Below are 21,674 nucleotides of genomic sequence, written 5' to 3'. Positions count from 1 at the left end.
GTTTATTGCTCCTCCAGGATACAGCACAGCACAGATGTAATCTGGTCACAGAGCTGGGCTAGGATGCCTCAGCCCCCCTTGAGATGGGGGAGACTGGGCCCCTAAATTCCAGCCCCTTCCCCTAGGCTGTCTCCTCGATACGAGACAGAAAACTAACCATCTTCCAGCCCTGCCCCCCAGCCAGGGGCGGCATCCACCTTTGTTTCTCTCCCTGGGGGGTAGCTGGTCGGACAGGTTGAGAGACCCTCTTTGCATAATGACTCATCCCCTGCCCTGCTGGGTTGTGCTACAGACAGCGGGGGTCACCCACAGCCCCCTGCCCAGCACAGCAACCAGCAAGGTCCCCCCCACTACGTCACAACTATGGCTGAAGACACGGGAACAGCGCAGGAGAGAAGGAGGCAATTGAGCAGCCCAGACAGGAATAGACTAAAATGGAACAGAACAGAATAGGAGGAGTCACTTTGTCTATTCATCTCCCGACTCTCCGACATTCAGGCATTTTCTCTTTCCACGTTCAGCGCCAGCACAGCGAGTCCCTCACCCCAACTGTTGTTATAATGAGAGAACTATTCTTCACTTCTAGAGGAAGGGAGTCCTGGAGGCAGGGCGGGAAGGGTGAACATCGCAGCTGTAGGGTGTCGGGCTGATTCAGTAACTCACTGGCTTCATTTCTCTGCCCTACCCCAGGAATGAGTCCCAAATGGGGCTGGGGAACCACACGATGGTGACTCATTTCATCCTCCGAGGGATCCCCAACACCGACGGCCTCCAGACCATCCTCTTCTTCACCTTCTTAGCCTTCTACCTCTGCACCCTGCTGGGCAACCTGCTCATCCTCTCCGCCGTCCTTGGTGACCCCCGCCTGCACACCCCCATGTACTTCTTCCTCTGCAACCTCGCCGTCGTGGACCTTGGAATCCCGTCCGTCAGCATCCCCAAATTTCTGGCCATCCTCTCGGGTCAGAACAACGTCATCTCGCTGGGCGGGTGCATGGCCCAGGCCTTCTTCTACCACTTCCTGGGCAGCACCGAGTGCCTGCTTTGTACCGTCATGGCCTACGACCGGTACGTGGCCATCTGCCACCCACTGCGCTACCTGCTCATCATGAACCGCAGGGTGTGCACCCTCCTGGCCACCGGCACCTGGATCTGCAGCTCCTTCCACGCCACCATCCTCACCAGCCTGACTTTCACGCTGCCCTACTGTGGGTCCAATGTGATAGACTATTTCTTCTGTGACATCTTCCCTGTGGCCAAGCTGGCCTGTGGGGACACGTACATCTTGGAGACGGTGAGTTTCACCAACATCGGGGTGGTGCCCATGATCTGCTTCTCCCTCATCCTTGTGTCCTACGTCAGGATCGCCTACTGCATCCTCAAGATGAACGCGGGCGAAGGACGGCGCAAAGCGGCCTCCACTTGTGCCTCCCATCTGGCCGTGGTGACCCTGTTCTTCGGGCCTTGCGCCCTGATCTACACCCAGCCCCAGCTGAGCGAAGTGCTGGTGACCCCGCTGGATGTGTTTGGCAACGTGGTGACGCCCATGCTGAACCCGGCCGTCTACACGCTGCGCAACAAGGAGGTGAAAGCGGGTCTGAGAAAACTGGGAGGGGGTCTGACAATGGCTCATTGATGTGCGGTGGGGCACCTACTCGGATCATAAGTAAAGAAGTGGGCTAGCCGAACTCTGCCGAGGACTTTGACAATCTCAGCCTTGTGGAATAATTCTACAGGGCTCACCCGCTCTACGTTCATCACCACAAGGCAGGTTTTCAGTTTCCATCAATAATTCCCATGTTTTTTCTGAGAATTTCCCCTGATTTATCAGCATCCGCGTGGAATGAGGAACATCTGGACTAGACACAGGTTTCCATCAGTCTCAGGCATGTGCACACAGAACCTCCTGCCCTCTAGGACACAGACATAGATCATAGTCTTTAAAAGGTGATTTTACTAACATAACAAGACATACTTGGTAAAGCATTACTTGGTTGCTACATCTTACAGAGCCATTGAAGTAAAGGTCAATTTAAAACCCCAAAGAAACACAGAGACTTGCATTCCTGGGAGTCAGTTTACACATTAGTTACCTGGGCTCACACAGAGGAGTTCCAGAAACCCAAAATTCAAGACAATCACCTGACCGTGTTTAACTAAACAATCCCTGCTCTACTCACATCTCTGTTGTTCCAAGGGTTAGTCTTCTCATAGGCCTGGATATGACTGGCAAGCCATTCCTGATTCCTGGCTTACCTCCGCTCTCCCAGCTCTTGCTCTCATCACACAAAAATTGCTTTTTGAAAAACTCACACTCTCTCATCATTGGCGCTGGCTCCCTTCCAACACTTCCTGGAGACTCTTAAGGAGCCTCTGGGTTTGACCCTTACGTGGAATTTAGTTAACTGACTGGTGGAATGTCCAGAAAAGGGGTAGCACCCCTCCTACTCATCATAGTGACTATGATGTGCTAGATTAATTCACCTTTTCCCACCGTGGAAGGCACAGGTCAGCTCTTGCACCGAGACCCATGGACTTCATTAGATTAGTACTAGACATGCAGAAACAACTTTTGCACTGAAAACCCCCCTCCCCATTTCTAAAGTCCTACAGGTTTCAACATTCGCTTCTCTCCCCTGTACATCCCAGCCTGTTCTTTACCTGCTCTCTAGGACGCTTTGGCAGAATTCAACTTTCCTTTTTTACATAATTTCGACAGGGGAGATCAAAATACCCTTTAGAGCATTTTTCCTATTTGTATCCATTTAAATGGTCACAGTTGCCCAAAATAGTGAGTTTCGAGCATTTTGTTTGTTTTTGAGAACTTCAATTTTCACAATTCCAGGCACATATGGCAACAGCAGTCACACAAGAATTATTAGTGATGTGAACAGTGAATGAAAAAAATCAACATTTACAGCTATGAAAGCACAAATTGTTAATGTTACATGTCAAAATAAACAAAAGAAATTCCTTAACTGAAACTCTAGTTTCTCAAGCAGCTTTTTCTTACTTTGTCTATCTGAAAGTTTATATTATCATTGATGGAAACAATTTTTCATAGGTTTGTATGTCAACGGTGAAATCAAAAGCTTCAGGGAGGAGCCAAGTTAGTCTGTACAGGATAAACGTAAAAAACCCAAATGGTCTGGTAGCACTTTATAGACTCACAAAACATGTCGATGGTATCATGAGCTTTCGTGGGCACAGCCCACTTCTTCAGATGACTGGACTCATGATACCATCAACATGTTTTGTGAGTCTTGTGACGTAGTGGGGGTACTTGCTGGGCTGTGGTGACCCCTGCTGTCTGGAGCAAGACCCCGCAGGGAAAACCTCGCTAGGCAGAGGTAATGCCAAACTTGTTGAACCAGTGGCCAGACACCCCCCATGGAGAGGAACAAAGGAAGGTGGAATGCTGCCCTGACTGGGGGGCAGGGCTGCAAGGGAATTTAGTTAGTTACTGTGGGAGAGCATGGAGGAGAGCCTAGGAGAAGGGGCTGGAGTTTAGGGGCCCAGTCTCCCCCATCTCAAGGGGGCCTGAGGCATCCTAGCCCAGCTCTGGGACCAGATTCCATCTGTGCTGTGCTGTATCCTGGAGAGGCAATAAACTTCCTCTATTCCACTGGCTGGTGAAGTCTGTTTGTGCCATTTCGGGGTGCAGGAGACGGGGAACCCCCAACGTGCCGTCACAAGTCTATAAAGTGCTACCAGACCATTCGTGAAATCGAAGTTTGCAGAGATTTACCAATAAAGAAATACTCTTACAGCTGTCTGGAAAGTCTTAATTGTGTGGCATGCACAATGCTGACTCTCTATGGATAACGCATAATCTGACATTCTGTTTTGCCATGTTCCACACGCAGCGTGGGCAGAGAACTTTTGCATACTATAGGTTCATATAGTCATATTTTCCTACCTCTTTGGTGATTGAGAGACTGTGAGTGTCTCAGGCTGAAGGACGTTCCAGCTGGTGTATGGGAGATCTGTGACCGGATTGTGTTGTGTATCAGGGTGAGACAAGGCTGGATTCAATCTTGTCTCGTTTGTACAACTCAGGTTGTGATTTTACTTTTATTACTCAGGGAACCCACCTTGATCTGTCCACTTGCTGCCTGCAGTCACTTAAACCCTTTCTGTCGTTAATAAATCTAGTCGATATTTTAGCTAACGCAGTGTGTGTGGGTGGAAGTGCTGGGGAAATCGGCTCAGGAAGACGAGCGGGTGTGCGTGTTCTACACATTGAGGAAGGTGCAAAGTGGGCAATAAACTTACACCGGTCGGCGTCCTGTCCAGGGCAGGACAATGCAGCTCTGGGTTCCTAGGCTCGGGAGCTGGGGGGATTTGGCTATCACCCCTCTATTGTTAGTCCATGCGGGGCTGGACGAGCATCCCTGTGACTCAGCTGAGGATGCCCCTGACTGTGGGTGGCTGTGTAAGTGTAGCAGCTGGGGAGGGTTGCAGATTGTCACAGCATCTTCCTGTGAGCGGGTCAGTCAGGGCACTTCTGCACGACATGGAAGATCAACGCTGCCACGGTCGATCGTTGGGGGTTGGGTTTAGCCGGGGCAGCACAGGCCTGCTAGATCGAACTCAAAGGGACGGGGATTTAAGAGACATCGCTCCAGCCACATGATTTACATAGCTGGAGTTGCCTGTCTTACGTCGACCTTCCCGTTCCGTGTGGGCCAGGCCCCGGAGGCCGTAGCGGTACTTCAGGTCCAGGTTGCACCCTGGAGAACCTGCTGTAGGAACATGCAGCACGAATTCAACAGAATAGAGCGGAACAGCTTGAGGAACAACGTGTGATTCTTGTACAAGAATGGCTCGAAGAAATAAAAGCAAGTGGGGAGACTCTAGGTTTCTGGAATATCATCGGGGAGAGTAGGAGTGTTCTGAGAAAACCGTCACCGCCACACGGCCATCCACATTTCTTTCCCCTCGCCCTTCCCTTTCTCCCTTTTCCCCGTCCCTGTCCGGCACACACTCTCAGGTTGGGTATAAATGGCCATTTATTTTCAGGCAGCTCCGGCTCATGACGTTCCGTCGTCAAACCCAGGTAGTGCCAGGCTCTGGAAAGTGTTCTGCATCCCGCCCTCCCCATGGGATCAGCAGCTCCACGATGGAAAGATCGTTGGGTGAACACAGCATCCCTCCTTCAGAAGAGTGTCCTGAGATAGACCAGGAGAAACTCACTCCCCATGCGTTCTGTCCCCACCACATCCCCTGTGAAACCAGGTGCCTTGGAAATGAAAAGTTCACTCTTGTTTCAACATGGAACTAGTTTTGCTTAAGCCAAACCAATTGGTTAATTTAATCCCAATGTTTTAGTTCTGTTTCTCATTTCAGCAAGAAAAAACCCAACTAATTAATGTCGATAACTGGAACAAAGTATCAAGCAAACATCTTCTCTAGCTCCTGATGTCTTCAAAAAATCAAGACTTGATGTCTGACTGGCTATAATTCTACACATTATTGGGTTCAATGCAAAAATAACTGGGAGAAATTGAAGATTTAAGTTGGCAGCAGAAGCACCAGCTAGTCTTACATTGCAGTTATAAGACGATACATTTACCTCATGGCCCACTACATCCCTTGGGAAGCCAGGCATGAAGTCCATGACCAACCATGTGTGAAGGCACATCGGCATTCCCCCCGATCCTGCAGGCCATAGCAGCAAGAACAAACTCCGCCAGCCGGCAGAACAGGGGGGCTTATTGCTTCTCTAGGATACAGCCCAGCACAGACGTGATGTGGCTACAGGAGTCAGGGCCAGGCTGCCTCAGACCCCTTGAGATGGGGTGCCTGGCCCTCTAGACTCACAGCCCCCTCCTTAGTCTGTCCCTTTCATGGTTCCAACCAAAGACTCCCCCTCCCCCAACACTCACTTCCTTTGTCCTGTCCCTTCCCTGGTAGGACCAGTTCGGTCGTTGTCATGGGACCCTCAAGATGCCCTCTGTTGGCTTGTGCTTACAGACAGAGGCCAGCAGGGGTCACCCACAGCCCACAGCCCACAGCCCAAGCATAGCATCCAGCAACATGCTGACACTACATCACACTATGTTCTCCCATGTTTGTGGTTTTCATGAGAGCCTCATGCACAAGCGAAATGCTCTGCCACCCGCGTCCTTCAGGGCCCCTTTGACCAGCACAATCATAAATGTTGGGGGGAAAATTAAGAGAAAACTCATCACCCAGCAGCCCAGCACTAACTGGGAGCAGACCCTGGTGCTCATGATGGTGTCGTAACGCAAAGGATGGCAGATGGCCACGTAGCAGTCAAAGGACATAAGAGCCACATGGAAAAATACACAAGTGCCCAGGAGAAAGAATACCAAGAGTTGGAGGAAACAGCCGGAGAGAGGGACCGAGTTCCTGTCCGTCGGGAGGCTGTAGAGGAACCGGGACAGGATGACGAAGCTGAAGCAGATTTCCAAGAGGGAGAAGTTCCAAAGGAAGAAATACATGGGCGTTTGGAGGCGACGGTCCACCAGGGTGAGGCTGACAACACTGATGTTCCCCGTTAGCGTCAGCAGGAAGACAATCAATAGCCTCACAAAGAGGACGGTGTTGAAACGGCGGTTGTTGGTCAGCCCCAAGAGGACAAACTCCTCCACGGTGGTGTGGTTCTTCATTTCTGGTGCCTCTTTAAGGAGAATTAAAAAAAAAAAAGTCAACAGCAGAGTGGGCGGCACGGTCCGGACAGAATCCGCTCCGAAAAGCTCCATGAATAAATAGAGCGAATCTCTTCAAGGAGAGACAGCTGGGCACCCCATAGATGTGGGTTTTTTGCAAAGAGATGACAGAGAAATGAGAACCAAGTGGAGGATCTCAGAGATGAGTGATTAATAATTGCGCAAAGAGCAAGAACACGAAGTGGAGGAGAAGGAATAATGAAAATAACTGATTTGTAAAAACATTCCTTTTTTACCCTTATTTTTCAGAGAAACCTAAATTATAAAAATCTAGCAGGCACAATTCTGATCTTCTACTCTGACCTCCTGTAGAACACCAACCAGGGCTGTTTCCCGGGATTTACTCCTCTCTTGCCCCTCCTTTCGAAAACCATCCCATTCCAATTTAAAATTTGTCAGTGTGGGAGACCCCATCCCATGGCTTGACATGTCACACCCAGGACCAAATGCCCCCCCCAGCTCAGTTGTTTTCTTTGTGTTCATTCCAGGCCCTTGATGAAAATTATTAGAAATGCAGGGTCGAGACCTGAGCCCGGTGGGAAACCCAGAGCAAACACACCCGCTCTGCTTTTGAGTCAGTTCCATATCGAATCACCAACTCATAGCACCCTAGAATGGGAAGGGACCTCGAGAGGTCATTGAGTCCCATTCCCCGCCCTCACGGCAGGACCAAGCACCATCTAGACCATCCCTGACAGGTGTCTGTCCAACCTCCTCCTCCTCCTCATCATCAACAGCCATGGGCTCAGCGCCCGTTGGGGTCCGATGCCTCCCTCACTATTTCCTTCCATCTTTCCCTGTCCAGTGTGCAGTGGCTTAGTTTCAGTAGACTAGCTCCGCACCACTCTGCTATATCATCTCCCCATTCCCTGTGGGATCTGCCTCTCTTATTCGAACCATCCATTATGCCAAATACCAGGGTCTTAACTTTTCACTCGTTCATTCTGCAGCTATGCCCGAAGAGCTGTACCTTCCATTGTATAACCTTCTGCAGTAGGTTCTCTTTCGGCCGTATCTTCCTATAGAATTCTTTGTTGGTGACCCTCTGCGTCCATCCTATTCTCAGCCTCTTTCTATAACAACTCCTCTGGAATGCCAATATCCTGCTCTTCAAATCTTTCGTTATCACCCATGTCTCACATCCGTACAACATGCTGCTAAATACACACGTTTTCAAGATGCTCAGCTTTGTTCCGAAGCGAACTGCTTTTCTTTTCTGGATCTTATCCATCACCTTCAAACTCGCTCTTGCTTTCACTATTCTAGTTGCTATTTCCTTCTTACCGTCTAGCTCATACGTCATGTTGTTCCCCAAATACGTGAACTTCTCTCCATTCTCTAGTTCGATCCCATCTACACTGATCTTCCTTCCTATTTCCTTATCTCCAAATACCATTGTCTTCATTTTATTCATATTCATAATCAGTCCATACCACTTTCCTTCCTTATTTAGCACCTGCACCCTTCTCGCTAGCTTCTCTTCATCTTCCAACCTGCTCTTCAATATCTCCAGCGGTGGAGGTTCCACAACCTCCCTAGGCAACTTGTTCCAGGGCTGAAACCAGCCCGCGTTCCCAAGGCAAGTTAGGGAAATGCAGTCTAAATGAAATATAAGATGGGTGCAAAATTGATTGGAAGTCCATGCTGAAAGCTTAATGATCAGTGTGCCCCTGTGTGACAGGGCGTTCGCCCTGCACTGGCCCTTTAAGAGCAAACCCCGGCCCGAAGCAGGATCTGGGAGTTCGGCCCCAGCTAAGGCCATATTAGCTGATTGGGGCCCAGCTGGGAACCATATAAAATGATGGGCTGCTGTTCCTGTGGGGGGGGGGGCAGTGAGAGCCTGGCTGCTGGGGGAGGAGGAGGCTTAGGATATTGAAGACCAGTTTAGATAAATGTCTATCAGGGATGGTCTAGACAGTGCTGGGTTCTGCCACGAGGGCAGGGGACTGGACTCGATGACTCTCGAGGTCCCTTCCAGTTCTAGTGTTCTATGATTCTATGATTTAGTGCAGCCCGTTTACAGAGAAAAAATCAGAACCCCCTCCCCACCCGCATTGAGAGGACACTAAAAACAGACCAATCGAAATTAAAACCTGAGCCGGTAGAAGTCTTTCCAAGGAATTCTTTATTCTGTAACATAAAAAAATTGGCCTTCCAGGTCAAGTCAAAGAATTTAGAGTGAAATTGGAAAACAACTTTGGTGAAAAAGGAGACGCGTGAAGCAATATCAAACATTCCAAACATTTTATTTCTACATTTTGGAAAAGAATATGGTCGCTTTTTCTTTGCACGTGATATTTTATCTCGTAATTTAGACTGAAAACCTGTCGTTTGGCTGAACCCGAATGTTGTGATTTTTAGTTTGCACCTGCCTGTTGTAATATTTTTTTTTTCATTTGAGCAAGAATAAGGGACAGGAATTACAAGGTTGAAAGCAAAACAAAGTGGATGAAATTCCAAACTCGCTGATATCGACACATCAGGGCTGACATTAAGGATCTTACACCTGTGACCTCACACTCTATGAAAACGGAGAGATAAACTCATCCTTGTCTACGGCTCCTTGACCCACCAAGATGATTGGGAGGCTTGGCATGGGGCCACTGACTGTCCAAGTCCACTTCTGTCCACGGAGCTTGGGGTGTGGGATGTTCATGAGAGCCTCAAACACCCAGAAAAGGCTCTCAAACAGGCATCCTTCAGGGCCGCTTTGATCTGTTGGTTCCTGAGCGCGTAGATGTAGGGGTTAAGTAGCGGGATGACCACACAGTACAGAAGCGACGCAATTTTGTCAAAGTCTTGCACGCCGCGCTGGCCGGGCCGGACGTACCGGAAGATGCCGCTACCGTACAAAATCACCACCACCAGGAGGTGAGCGGAGCAGGTGGAAAAGGCCTTCTTCTGGCCCGTGGTGGAGGGGATGCGCAGGATCGTGGAGATGATATGGATGTAGCAGACGGCGTTGAAAGTCAAAGAACCAAGTAAGATAAGTGTCGTAGAAACAAAAACCATGACCTCGATGTGCGCCGTGTCCGAGCAGGAGAGCTGGAGCAGGGCGGCCGTGTCGCAGTATAAGTGGTTAATGACGTTGGGGCCGCAGAAGGGTAAGAGAGTTACGATAAACGTTGGGGGAACATTGATCAGAAAACTCACTGCCCAGCAGCCCAGCACTAGCTGGGAGCAGGCCCTGCTGCTCATGAGGGTGCCGTAACGCAGGGGGTGGCAGATGGCCACGTAACGGTCGAACGACATGACGGACCCGTGGAAGACCATACAGGCGCCCAGGAAGTAGACCAACAAGAGCTGGAGGAAGCAGCCAGGGAGGGTCACAGAGTTTCTGTCCGTCAGGAGGCCGTGCAGCAGCCGGGGGACGATGGCCGAGGTGAAGCAGATTTCTAAGACGGCGAAGTTCCGGAGGAAGAAGTACATGGGGGTGTGGAGGCGATGGTCCTTCAGGGTCAGGGTGACAATAATGACGTTGCCCATGACGGTCAGCAGGAATGTGTGCAAGAGGAGCACAAAGAGGAGGAGGTTCAGGCGGGGGCTGTCGGAGAGGCCCAAGATGATGAATTCCACCACTGGGGTCTGGTTCCTCATTCTCCGCTTGCCTTTCTAGGAACCAAATAGACACACGTGTCAAATAGCGAATCGGGGAAAGCAGGGACGGGCCGCCCAGACCTGTCACTAAACACAATGCGTCCCCTCCGGGGTGACCGAGTGCCTGACGGACACGGGCTTCATGTCACACTCCCCGCGCAGCCTCTCGAACCACGAGCAATAGCTGGGGCGAGGGAGAATGAAAATCGCTTCTCGAAACTGTGGAAAAGCTTTTATCTTGCCTGGGCGCTCACGAACGGGGCTCAAAGTCACCCTGTTGTTTGAGGCCAATTCTACAACCCAAACACACAGGGAGCCTTGGAACGGAACTTCCTTTGCAGGTGTGGGGCCATCCCAGAAGTATGAATAAAGACAGTAGCTGGCTAGCACGCTGCCTTCCACAGCCTGGACTTGAAACCAAACAACGGGCACTTGAGAACAATTTGCACCGTCTCCATCAGCTGCTATTGACTATTCCCCCCCCTTTCCCTTCTTTTTCCTCCTCCCCCCATCCCCGATTCATTTTGGACCTGGAGCGGCTGAGGGAGTTGGGTCTGTTTAGTCTGCAGAAGCGAAGAGTGAGGGGGGATTTGAGAGCAGCCTGCACCTCCCTGAAGGGAGGTTCCAAAGAGGCTGGAGAGAGGCTGTTCTCAGTAGTGACAGATGGCAGAACAAGGAGCAATGGGCTCAAGTTGTGGTGGGAGAGGTCCAGGTTGGATATTAGGAAAAACTATTTCCCTAGGCGGGTGGGGAAGCACTGGGATGGGTTCCCTAGGGAAGTAGTGGAGTCTCCATCCCTAGAGGTGTTTAAGTCTCGGCTTGACAAAGCCCTGGCCGGGTAGATTTAGTTGGGTTTGGTCCTGCCTTGGGCAGGGGGCTGGACTTGATGCCTCCTGAGGTCTCTTCCAGCTCTCTGGTTCTATGACCTTTAATGCCTCCAGTCATCTGAAGAAGTGGGTTGTGCCCACAAAAGTTCATGGTCCTATTGACATGTTTGGTCCGTCTCCAAGGTGCAGCAAGTCTACATGTTGTTCATAAAGCTGTTCCAGTTACAGACCCACTCCTACATGCCTCTAGCTCCCATCCAGCACACACCATATGATTCATCGTCCATAGCCAAGCCCTTCGATACAACCGCTCTAATCCCACTGACAGAGACCAGGATCTCTACCAAGCATTTATAAACCTCAACTACCCACCCGGAGAAATAAAAAAGCAAATTGAAAGAGCCAGACGAATACCTAGAAACCATCTACTTCAAGACAGACCCAAGAAAACCAACAATAGAACACCACTTGTCATCACCTACAGCCCCCAACTTAAACCTGTCCAACACATTAGCAATAAACTACAGCCCATACTGGAACAGGATACTAAACTCCGAGAGGCTCTGGGAGACAGACCCATAGTCTCCTATAGACAACCACCTAACCTCAAGATGATTCTTACCAACCACCACAGGACATACCACACTAATACCAACCCTGGTACCTTCCCTTGCAACAAACCCCGTTGCCAGCTTTGTCCACATATTCACTCTGCTGACACCATTATTGGACCCAACCAAGTGAGTTATAAGATCAAGAATACATATTCCTGCGCATCCAGAAATATAATCTATGCTATCGTGTGCCGAAAGTGTCCGTCTGCTATGTACATTGGACAAACATCTCAGACACTTCGCCAAAGGATCAATGCCCACAAAACAGATAGACAGGATCACAAAAAAAAAAACAGTTTCTTGCCATAAAGTGCTACATAGTCCTGTATTTTCTATCAGATTGGTTTGACATGATTGTTCTTTACAAATCCGTGCTGGCTGGTCCCTATCACCTTGCCACCTTCCAAGCGTTTACAGATGATTTCCGGAATTACTTGCTCCATTATCTTCCCTGGCACAGAAGTTAAACTAACTGGTCTGTAGTTTCCTGGGTTGTTCTTATTTCCCTTTTTATAGATGAGCCCTAGATTTGCCCTTTTCCAGTTTTCTGGAATCTCTCCTGTCTCCCATGATTGTCCAAAGATGATAGCTAGAGGCTCAGATACCTCCTCAGAGCCCAGAGAAGTCTGGGGCGTACGTCAACACAACTGAAATGTGGAGAAACCTGAGTGTTGGTGGGAAGTTTGACAGCGCTTTCTTATTTTTGTTCTTTATACCCCCAAACATTTCATCGCCCGCCCGGCTACGATTGAGTAGTTTAAACAAATGTGTTGCAATGGAAGAATTAAATGGCGTTTCTGAAAACTGTAGGTACTGGGGGTATTTTTTTTGAAGAGGTACTTTCTAAACGAGGGTTGAGAGACACGGCTTGAGGAGCTGGGCTGTGTCCTGTCCTGGAACCCCCCTTTGGAAACACGGTGTGGCGGAATCGGAGAGGAGGGAGACGGGGCCAGGAACATGCTAAACGCCTGGGGAGCTTTCACAGGAGAAGGGTTTCAGAAAGGGGACCCGTTCAGCGTGGAGAGGCTGAGGGGGGAGCTGGAAACAGCCTTCCCATGGCCCTGGGCTGTTCTGTAGGGCTGGGCTGGGCCCATAGGTCTGACCCAAACGTCCCCAAAGCCAACCCCGAGTCCCTGCCGGGGCCCCGGAGCCAGGCTGCTGCGGCGGGTACTTACCGTGGGGCGGCACGGGGCAGGAGGGCACAGACGCTCAGCGGGGGGGGCTCGTGTCCGCATCACAAAGCCAGCAGCTGAGTCCCCGGGCGGTGCCAGAGGCGTCCCAGGCGCCCCGCCGGCCCCCCCGCTCCAGGCCGGCTTTTCACCAGCACTTTCCCAGGCGTGCGAGGGGCTGGGGCGTGCGAGGGGCTGGGGCGTGCGAGGGGTCCCCACCTGCCCGGGAGCGCGGCGTCTCAGGGCGGGGCCGAGGGCGCTTTGCAAGGGGCTCAGGCTGCGGGACGAGCCTTGGGCACGACAGCGAAGGAATCGGAGAATTTCCTGCATCAAATCTGTCCCTTCGTGGGGCTTGCGAGGGGAACCGCAGGGGGGCTGTGGCTGCCGAGATCAGAGTCACACCCCACAAACACCGGCAACCCCTCTGCCCACCGGGAAACCCCTCGGCACGTCCCACGTGCGTCGCACGCTCCAGGGTGCACTAAGCCTGGGCCACGCTCGTGCGTCACCTCCCTTCGTCACACTTAGCGTGCGGCTCGCCCTGTGGGCCAGCGCCTCCATTCACCCCACCCGTCGGCCTGCGCCGCAGTCGGCACAAGGCCCGCGAAACGCTGAGTCAGGGACCCGCTCGGCCGCGCCGGCGCTGGGACTCTAGACGGGGATTTTGCTCCCCCCAGGACTGTCTCTGTCCCCACCCAGCCCTGGGAGGTGTCACCCCTCCAGCCCCGCCCGGCAGGCAGACTCTGGGCTCTCACTCCTACGCCGGGACGCCGGGCCCTGGACAGCCGCAGCACAAGGCTACAAGGACCCCCCCACCCAGAGCCCGGTGAGGTGTGATCCTCCGACCGGGGGTGTGAATTTATGCCCTTCTGTCCCCCAGAGCACAGGGACAGGCGGGACATCGCTGCCCACACAGCCCCTCCTGCGCTTGCAATTCCCACCGGTCAGAGCTGTTTCCTGCCACGGCTGGTCCCTCCCGTCGTTACTGGCCGGGGCCCCGGAGGCCAATTAGACAAGGAGCTTTGTGGAGGCTTTTCTGAGACGTCCCTTCTGGTCCCTTCCTCTGAGAACTGGAGGGCAGAGCATGCCGTTCCAGAAGCCTCCTTCCAATGGCTTGGCACACAGCTGAATCAAAACGGCCTTTGATGGAAGGTGGATTCAGGGAGCCGTGCTTCTTGGACTGCAGCCAATCGCTTTGTGCAGAATGTAGGGATATCCAGGCCTGGATCACCCAACAGGCAGACTAAGCACGTGCCTAGGGTGTAGTATTGTTTTATTCTGAATGACATAGGGGGGCACCATCATCCTTTCAATGCTTGGGGCCTCTAAAGCTGGCAGTCCGGCCCTGGGTATATCCTCTTTGGTTTTAAACAAATATCCAAAGTGCAAGTGTCTGATTCAACTGTAGTGCGATGAATTGAACCTCTCAGGCGATCTGCTTTCTAAATTGCCAAAAGCACTGAGTGTTCCAGTCTGGCAATGGACAAATCTCCCGATCGCTCAGACACATCTCAGCTCAATCTGGGTGCGTTTTTCAAAGGCCAAAAAGATGTGGAAGAAATGCTTCCTCTGCTGCCTTGGGCGGGTCAAACTAGGGGAGAGGACGTTTATTCTGCGCCACTGGCATTTTTTGAAGGACCAGGAAAATGCATTGATTTGAAGAAGCTTCCTTCGGTAATAACGGATGGCGCTCCCTCCGGTTGGAAAAGAGAGGGGGCCAGTTTCTTTGCTGAAGAAAAATCCCCAGAAAGAAACCTGCCTTCTCTGATGTGCCATGTGCCTGCATTTGAAATAAAACTGGCCCTTTCTGCAGAGCGGCTTCCTGAGAGACTTACCGCACTTTCCGACCCTCCACTCGAAAGTGACACAGCAGAGTGAACAGGCATTTTTTGCCTGATTTTTGACGGAGAACATCTCAGAGCTGAAAACCGAATGGTCTTCTTTTCTAGTTGTCAAATCCCTCAAGACAGTTCTTGAATTGACTGAAAATCATCTTCAGCGGTGAGATTTGGTATTGAGAGGGTCACATTTCATAGAATCATAGAACGCTAGGACTGGCAGGGACCTCGAGACTTGTCGAGTCCAGTCCCCTGCCATCACGGCAGGACCCAGCACCGTCTAGACCGGTGGTCTCCAACGTTTTTACACCAAAGATCACTTTTTAAATCTCAGAACAGGTGAAGATCTACCGCCCCGCCCCTTCCTTGAAGCCCCGCCCCTTCCTTGAAGCCCCGCCCTTTCTGTTCTCCTCCTGTCCATCACTTGCTATCCCCAGCCCTTACTTACACACTCTGATAAACCGTTTATTTTTAAATTATGCGATACATACAATTAAAATCACGAGTTTATAGTTATGCAATAAATGGTCTGTTTTTTATTCATGCTATTTAAATCTAGAATGAAGCATTTAGAATGATACATTTTGTGGGGACAGAGATCTGCGGCTGGGGGCAGGGGGCAGGGTGCTGGGAGGGCAGAGGACAGGGTTCTGCAGCAGGGGACAGGGTGCCAGAGGGGACAGAGTTGAGGGAATGGGGATGGGAACGGGGACAGAGTTGTGTAGCCGGGGACAGGGGAGTGGGGACTGGGGAGTGGGGACGGGGGCAGGGTGCCAATGGCAGCAGAGTCCCCTGAATCTGCCTTCTCCCTGGGGCCAAACCCCCCTTCCACGGCCCGGCCCATCCCCTCTCCTCCCACAGTGCAGCCAACCCCTGCGGGCACCTACTCCGGGGCCAAACCCCCATTCCACGGCGCAGCCTGGCCCGGCCCAGCCAACTCCCGCCCTCCCCTCCCGCAGTGTGGCTAACCCTCGCAGGCACCTACCCCGGGGCCAAGTCCCCCTCCCGCGGCACAGCCCGGCCCAGCCAAACCCTGGGGCCGACCCCCACTCCCACGGCGCAGGGAAACCCCTGCGCTCAACTCACCCCTCCGGCGCTGGCGGTGCAGGGAACCCTCCGCAGTCCTCCTCCGGGCCCGACGCCCCCTCCCCCAGCATGCAACAGAGCTCTGGGAGAGGAGCAGCCCGCGCACGTCTGGAACTCCCGGAAGTGACGCGGGCTTCAGACAGGACTTCCGTCCACCCCACGGGAAGCTGGCACTACACTAGAGGTAGGGAGTGGGGCTTCTCGGGGGTGGGGGGAAAATCAGGAGTGGGGTTGCCCGAACACCTCCCGATTGACTGGTCGAGCCCTCGCGATTGACCAGTCGATCGTGATCGACGGGTTGGTGACCACGGATCTAGACCATCCCTGATAGACATTTCTCTAAGCTGCTCTTAAATATCTCCACAGATGGGGATTCCACAACCTCCCTGGGCAGGAGGAGGAACTGCAAGACACAGGGGGTACGTCTAGACTACACGGCCCCGTCGACGGAGCCATGGAGGTTTCTTTGTTCGGCAAAGGGAAATGAAGCTGTGATTTAAATAATCGCGGCTTCATTTACATTTACATGGCTGCCCCGCTCTGCCCATCAGCTGCTTGTCGGCTCAGCGCGCTAGTCTGGACGCTCCCCTGCCGACATGAAAGCCCTTTATCGACCTCCCGGTAAACCTCATCCCACGAGGCATAACGGGGAGGTCGATAAAGGGCTTTCAGGTTGGCGCGGGAGCGTCCAGACTAGTGCGCTGAGCCGACAAAGAGCTGATCAGCTGTTTGTCGGCTCAGCGCGGCAGCCATGTAAATTTAAATGAAACTGCGATTATTTAAATCGCCGCTTCATTTCCCTTTGCCGATCAGCCTCATCTACATGGCTCCATCAATGCAGCCATGTAGTGTAGACACACCCTAGTATTCTAAGAGCTAGGCATAAGGAAGAGGACACTGACACATGTTAGCTGAGCTATGTACAGGGAGACATGTACCCTGCATTACTGAAATGTGCCAGAAAAGAGCTAACTTGCTTTGGCTCTACCTATGTCTGTGAAAGTTCATTCTCCTCCCTGGGAATCAAGTGAAAGCTGTGCACCTCTCTTACTGACACACCTGCCCGACGGTCTCCGTGCTGCTACAATGGAATACAAGCCTGATGTGAAACAGCCAGTGAAAAGTTCGTAGACGCGATCTTCACATTGATTGTACTTAGACTCCAGTAAATTCCAGTGCTGTATGGGCAGTTTTTGGTTGATTTATGAAAACTGTGAAGCCAAAACAGAAAAGTAGTCAGTAGTCTGTTGCTATGTGTTTTAGTAGTGAAATGCCTGGACTGCTCGTTAAAAGTGTGGCCATATGGTGGAAATCGGGTCAACGTTGCCTATCAGCAGAACTGATTGAAATGGGGCCTGTGTGTTGCGTAGTCTTGCCTTACTCTTTGTATTCATACCCGTCAGTGTGAAAGAAGCTATTTGTATATATTTGCATGTCTATGCAACCACACTTAAATTACGGCCCTCAGCAGGTCCTGTGGGTATCACTGTGGCCCCCGGAGCTTCCAAAGTTGAGTAGCCCTACTCTAGACGGTGCTTGGTCCTGCCGTGAGGGCAGGGGACTGGACATGATGCCCTTTCGAGGCTCCTTCCAGTTCTAGTGTTCTCTACTCATGAGATCATAAGATCCACATTCTGTAGCTTCCACACTTATTTTTGTCTCTAATGTCCCGCGGAAATGGGCACATCTCAGTCGGAGTATCTAAGAGTTGCGATTAATACCGAGGCATAGAAACAAGGCCTGGCAGGCGAAGGGCAGAACCCAATCGACCAAGCCCAGGGATGACAGATGTGGTACCCAGCGTAACAGGGTGTGTGCGGGTCTTACCACAGAACCCCTCTGTGAGGTGCTGCGGTGCCTCGTCCCTCCTGGGGGCTCACCGTCCGAACAGAAGTGTTGAGTGCAAGGCTACTGAACACGCGGCCCACTAGCCACATGCGGCCTGCGGCCCGTTTGTTTGTGGCGCGGTTTCGGTTTGCGCGGGGCTCTACATGCGGCCTGCAGCTGGGATGCTTTGAACATGACCTCCACTGGGAACACGCTGCACAACGGCGAGACGTCTCTTTGGTGGCAGGGCATTGATAGACACCGGCGGACGGGCAGCCTGGAACAGACGTGTACAGGGCATTGGCATTTCTAGCCCTCAGGGAGGATGTGGCGGGAGCGCCAGGCCATTGAGTGAAAGAAGCGATTTGCAAATTGATATTTACACAAATATGCAACCATAGTTCTCAGCATGTGCTGTAGGTTTCATTGTGGCCTCTGGGGCTTCCGAAGTTGAGTAGGGCTAGTTTAGTGCATCCCATGTACAGAGGAAGTCCCCTTGAGCAGCTAAAGTCAGAAAAAGAACCACCGACCAGGAATTAAAACCAGACAAATTGAAATTAAAAACAGAGCCGGTAGAAATCTTTCAAAACGATTCTTTATTCTGTTAAAACCCCCTGAACTTCCAGGTCACGTCAAAGGATATATCGCAAAACAGCTTTGGTCAAAAATGAGAAGAGTAAGGCAATCAGAAACATTCCAAACATGTAATTTCAACATTTTTGAAAAAATCGTTTCTATTTTTCTTAACACATGATGTTTTATTTCAAAATTTAGCTAGATAGGGAGTTGTTTGGCCGTATCTGTATTTTGTAATTTTTTATTTGTCTCTACTGCAAGATTTCTAATTTCTTTCTTTTAATCAAATTTGGGAGCAAGTTGGTCTCTCCAGCTCTGGAAGTTTTCCAACTGAGACAGGAAGCCCTTCTGCGAGACAGGCGGAATTACGAGGTTGAAAGCGAAATTAGCTGGATGCAATTCTGAAGCCTGTGGTACCAACACAACAGGGCTGACATTACAGATCTTACACCTGTGAATTCACACACTATGAAAACGGAGAGATAAACTCATCCTTGTCTACAGCTCCTTGGCCCCATTGACTGTCCACGTCCACGTCTGTCCACTGACATTGGGGGTTGGGATTTTCAGGGGAGCTGGAGACACACAGAAAATACTCCCAAACAGGCAGCCTTCAGGGAGGCTTTGATCTGTTCGTTCCTGAGCGCGTAGATGTAGGGGTTAAGTAGCGGGATGACCACACAGTACAGAAGGGACAATACGTTGTCAAAGTCTTGCACGCCGCGCTGGCCGGGCCGGACGTAGCGGAAGATGGCGCTACCGTACAAAATCACCACTACCAGGAGGTGAGCAGAGCAGGTGGAAAAGGCCTTTTTCCGGCCCGTGGTGGAGGGGATGCGCAGGATCGTGGAGATGATATGGATGTAGCAGATGACGTTGACCGTTAAAGTACCGAGTAAGATAAGTGTTGAGGAAACCAAAACCGTCACTTCGATGTGCGCCGTGTCCGAGCAGGAGAGCTGGAGCAGGGCGGCCGGGTCGCAGTAGAAGTGGTTTATGATGTTGGGGCCACAGAAGAGTAAAAGAGGGACCATAAACGATGGGGGGAACATGATAAGAAAACTCACCGCCCAGCAGCCCAGCACTAGCTGGGAGCAGGCCCTGCTGCTCATGAGGGTGCCGTAACGCAGGGGGTGGCAGATGGCCACGTAACGGTCTAACGACATGGCGGACCCGTGGCATAACATACAGGTGCTCAGGAAGTAGACCAACAAGAACTGGAGGAAGCAGCCAGGGAGGGTCACAGAGTTTCTGTCCGTCAGGAGGCCGTGCAGCAGCCGGGGGACGATGGCCGAGGTGAAGCAGATTTCTAAGACGGCGAAGTTCCGGAGGAAGAAGTACATGGGGGTGTGGAGGCGATGGTCCTTCAGGGTCAGGGTGACAATAATGACGTTGCCCATGACGGTCAGCAGGAATGTGTGCAAGAGGAGCACAAAGAGGAGGAGGTTCAGGCGGGGGCTGTCGGAGAGGCCCAAGATGATGAATTCCACCGCTGGGGTCTGGTTCCTCATTCTCCGCTTGCCTTTCTAGGAACCAAATAGACACACGTGTCACACAGCGAATCGGGGAAAGCAGGGACGGGCCGCCCAGACCTGTCACTAAACACAATGCGTCCCCTCTGGGGTGATCGAGTGCCTGACGGACACGGGCTCTACGACAAACAACGAGCAACTGCTGGGGAAGGGAGAATGAAAATTACTTCTCAAAACCGTGGAGAAGACTTCGCCCTGCCCCGACGCTCAGGAATGAGACTCAGTCACTGTGTTGGTTAGGGCCAATTCAACAAGCCAAAGACACAGGGAAGCCGTGGGACTTATCCTCAAGATAGTCAGGCCAGAAGCAGACTGTGGAGAACGTAAAAAAGATCTCACCCAACGAAGTGCTTGGGCAACAAAATGGCAAATGAAATTTAATGTGGGTAAGCGTAAAGTAATGCACGTTGGAAAAAATAACCCCAACTATACGTACAGTATGATGGGGGCTAATTTGGCTACGACAAATCAGGAAAGAAATCTTGGAGTTATCGTGGACAGTTCTCTGAAAACGTCCACACAGGGTGCAGCGGCACAAAAAAATTCAAATAGGATGCTAGGAATGATTACGAAAGGGATAGAAAATAAGACCCAGAATCTCTTACTGCCCCTGTATAAAACTATGGTACGCCCACATCTTGAATACTGTGTACAGATGTGGTCTCCTCACCTCAAAAAAGATATTTTGGCCTTGGAAAGGGTTCAGAAAAGGGCAACTAGAATGATGAGGGGTTTGGAACGGGTCCCATATGAGGAGAGGTTAAAGTGACTGGGACTTTTCAGTTTGGAAAAGAGGAGATAGAGGGGGGATGTGATAGAGGTCTATAAAATCTGGAGTGGTGTGGAGAGGGTGAATAAAGAAAAGTTATTCATTAGTTCCCATAATGTAAGAACTAGAGGACACCAAATGAAATTAATGGGTAGCAGGCTTTAAACACACAAGCAAAAGTTCTTCTTCACACAGCGCATAGTCAACCTGTGGAACTCCTTGCCAGAGGAGGCTGTGAAGGCTAGGACTATGATAGAGTTTAAAGAGAAGCTGGATAAATTCATGGAGGTTAGGTCCATCAATGGCTATTAGCCAGGATGGGTAAGGAATGGTGTCCCCAGCCTCTGTTTGTCAGAGGGTGGGGATGGATGGCAGGAGCGAGATGGCTTGATCATTCCCTGCTCTGTTCCCTCCCTCCGGGGCACCTGGCGCTGGCCACTGCGGGCCGACGGGACACTGGGCTGGAGGGACCTTTGGTCTGACCCCGTCTGGCCGTTCTCATGTTCCTAGTGGAATGCCAGAGGGATACTATGAAGAAGTAACTGACTCAGCTAACAGCAGAGCAGGCAGGGCGAGGGGGGACTGGGCAGGGCAGGAGGAAATGGCTCAGTGCCAGTCAATGGCGTGGCTAATCTGGAGTATCAGCCCGTGGGGAATAGCGAGGGCAGTGCAGCCGGGTTAGGCTGCTCTTGCTGAAACAGAAGACAGGATTGTGCAGAACTGGAAAGAGTAACAAGCTGGTTTCTTAGGTGACGGTAATGAGGGAGGTGGGGGCTGTGTCTGTAATGGGCGAGGTAATTAGCATCGACATGAAGGCCCATTGGCAGCCTGTGCAGTGTTAGCATCAATAGACGTTTGCCACGTGCCTCTGTGTTCTGCTGAGAAGGATCCAGGAGGGGCTCTCGTGGGGTCGCAAGTGGAGAACGAGACCCAGACGTCTCCAAAGCCAACCCTGAGTCCCTGCTGCTGCGGCGGGTACTTACCGTGGGGCGGCACGGGGCGGGAGGGCACAGACGCTCAGCGGGGGGGGGCTCGTGTCTGCATCACAAAGCCAGCGGCTGAGTCCCCAGGCGCCCCGCCGGCCCCCCCGCTCCAGGCCGGCTTTTCACCAGCGCTTCTCCAGGCGTGCGAGGGGCTGGGGCGT

General features: G+C 51.7%; 3 protein-coding genes and 1 pseudogene across 3 annotated transcripts; 1 reads left to right on the top strand and 3 right to left on the bottom strand.

Moving 5' to 3' along the window:
- The first annotated feature begins 703 nt into the window (after positions 1-703).
- Positions 704-1,636, top strand: LOC102450618 (putative olfactory receptor 10D4 pseudogene; annotated as a pseudogene).
- A 4,447-nt stretch (positions 1,637-6,083) lies between these two features.
- Positions 6,084-6,635, bottom strand: LOC102450853 (olfactory receptor 6C76-like). Its single transcript, XM_075911865.2, has one exon. The coding sequence runs from the start codon at positions 6,633-6,635 to the stop codon at positions 6,084-6,086; it is 552 nt and encodes a 183-aa protein (XP_075767980.2).
- A 2,416-nt stretch (positions 6,636-9,051) lies between these two features.
- Positions 9,052-10,302, bottom strand: LOC102451096 (olfactory receptor 6E1-like). The gene has a single exon (XM_006117388.5). It carries the CDS (start codon positions 10,290-10,292, stop codon positions 9,348-9,350), a length of 945 nt encoding a protein of 314 aa, XP_006117450.5. The 5' UTR covers positions 10,293-10,302; the 3' UTR covers positions 9,052-9,347.
- An 8,493-nt stretch (positions 10,303-18,795) lies between these two features.
- Positions 18,796-19,751, bottom strand: LOC142821072 (olfactory receptor 6E1-like). Its single transcript, XM_075911866.2, has one exon. It carries the CDS (start codon positions 19,738-19,740, stop codon positions 18,796-18,798), a length of 945 nt encoding a protein of 314 aa, XP_075767981.2. The 5' UTR covers positions 19,741-19,751.
- Between the last annotated feature and the right edge of the window lie 1,923 nt (positions 19,752-21,674).

The sequence above is a fragment of the Pelodiscus sinensis genome, chromosome 30, assembly GCF_052426305.1.
Source record: "Pelodiscus sinensis isolate ZL-2025 chromosome 30, ASM5242630v1, whole genome shotgun sequence".
In the NCBI taxonomy this organism is placed as follows: domain Eukaryota; kingdom Metazoa; phylum Chordata; order Testudines; family Trionychidae; genus Pelodiscus; species Pelodiscus sinensis.
Note: the sequence above shows the minus strand (reverse complement) of the source record. Positions and strands in the feature narration are given on the sequence as shown.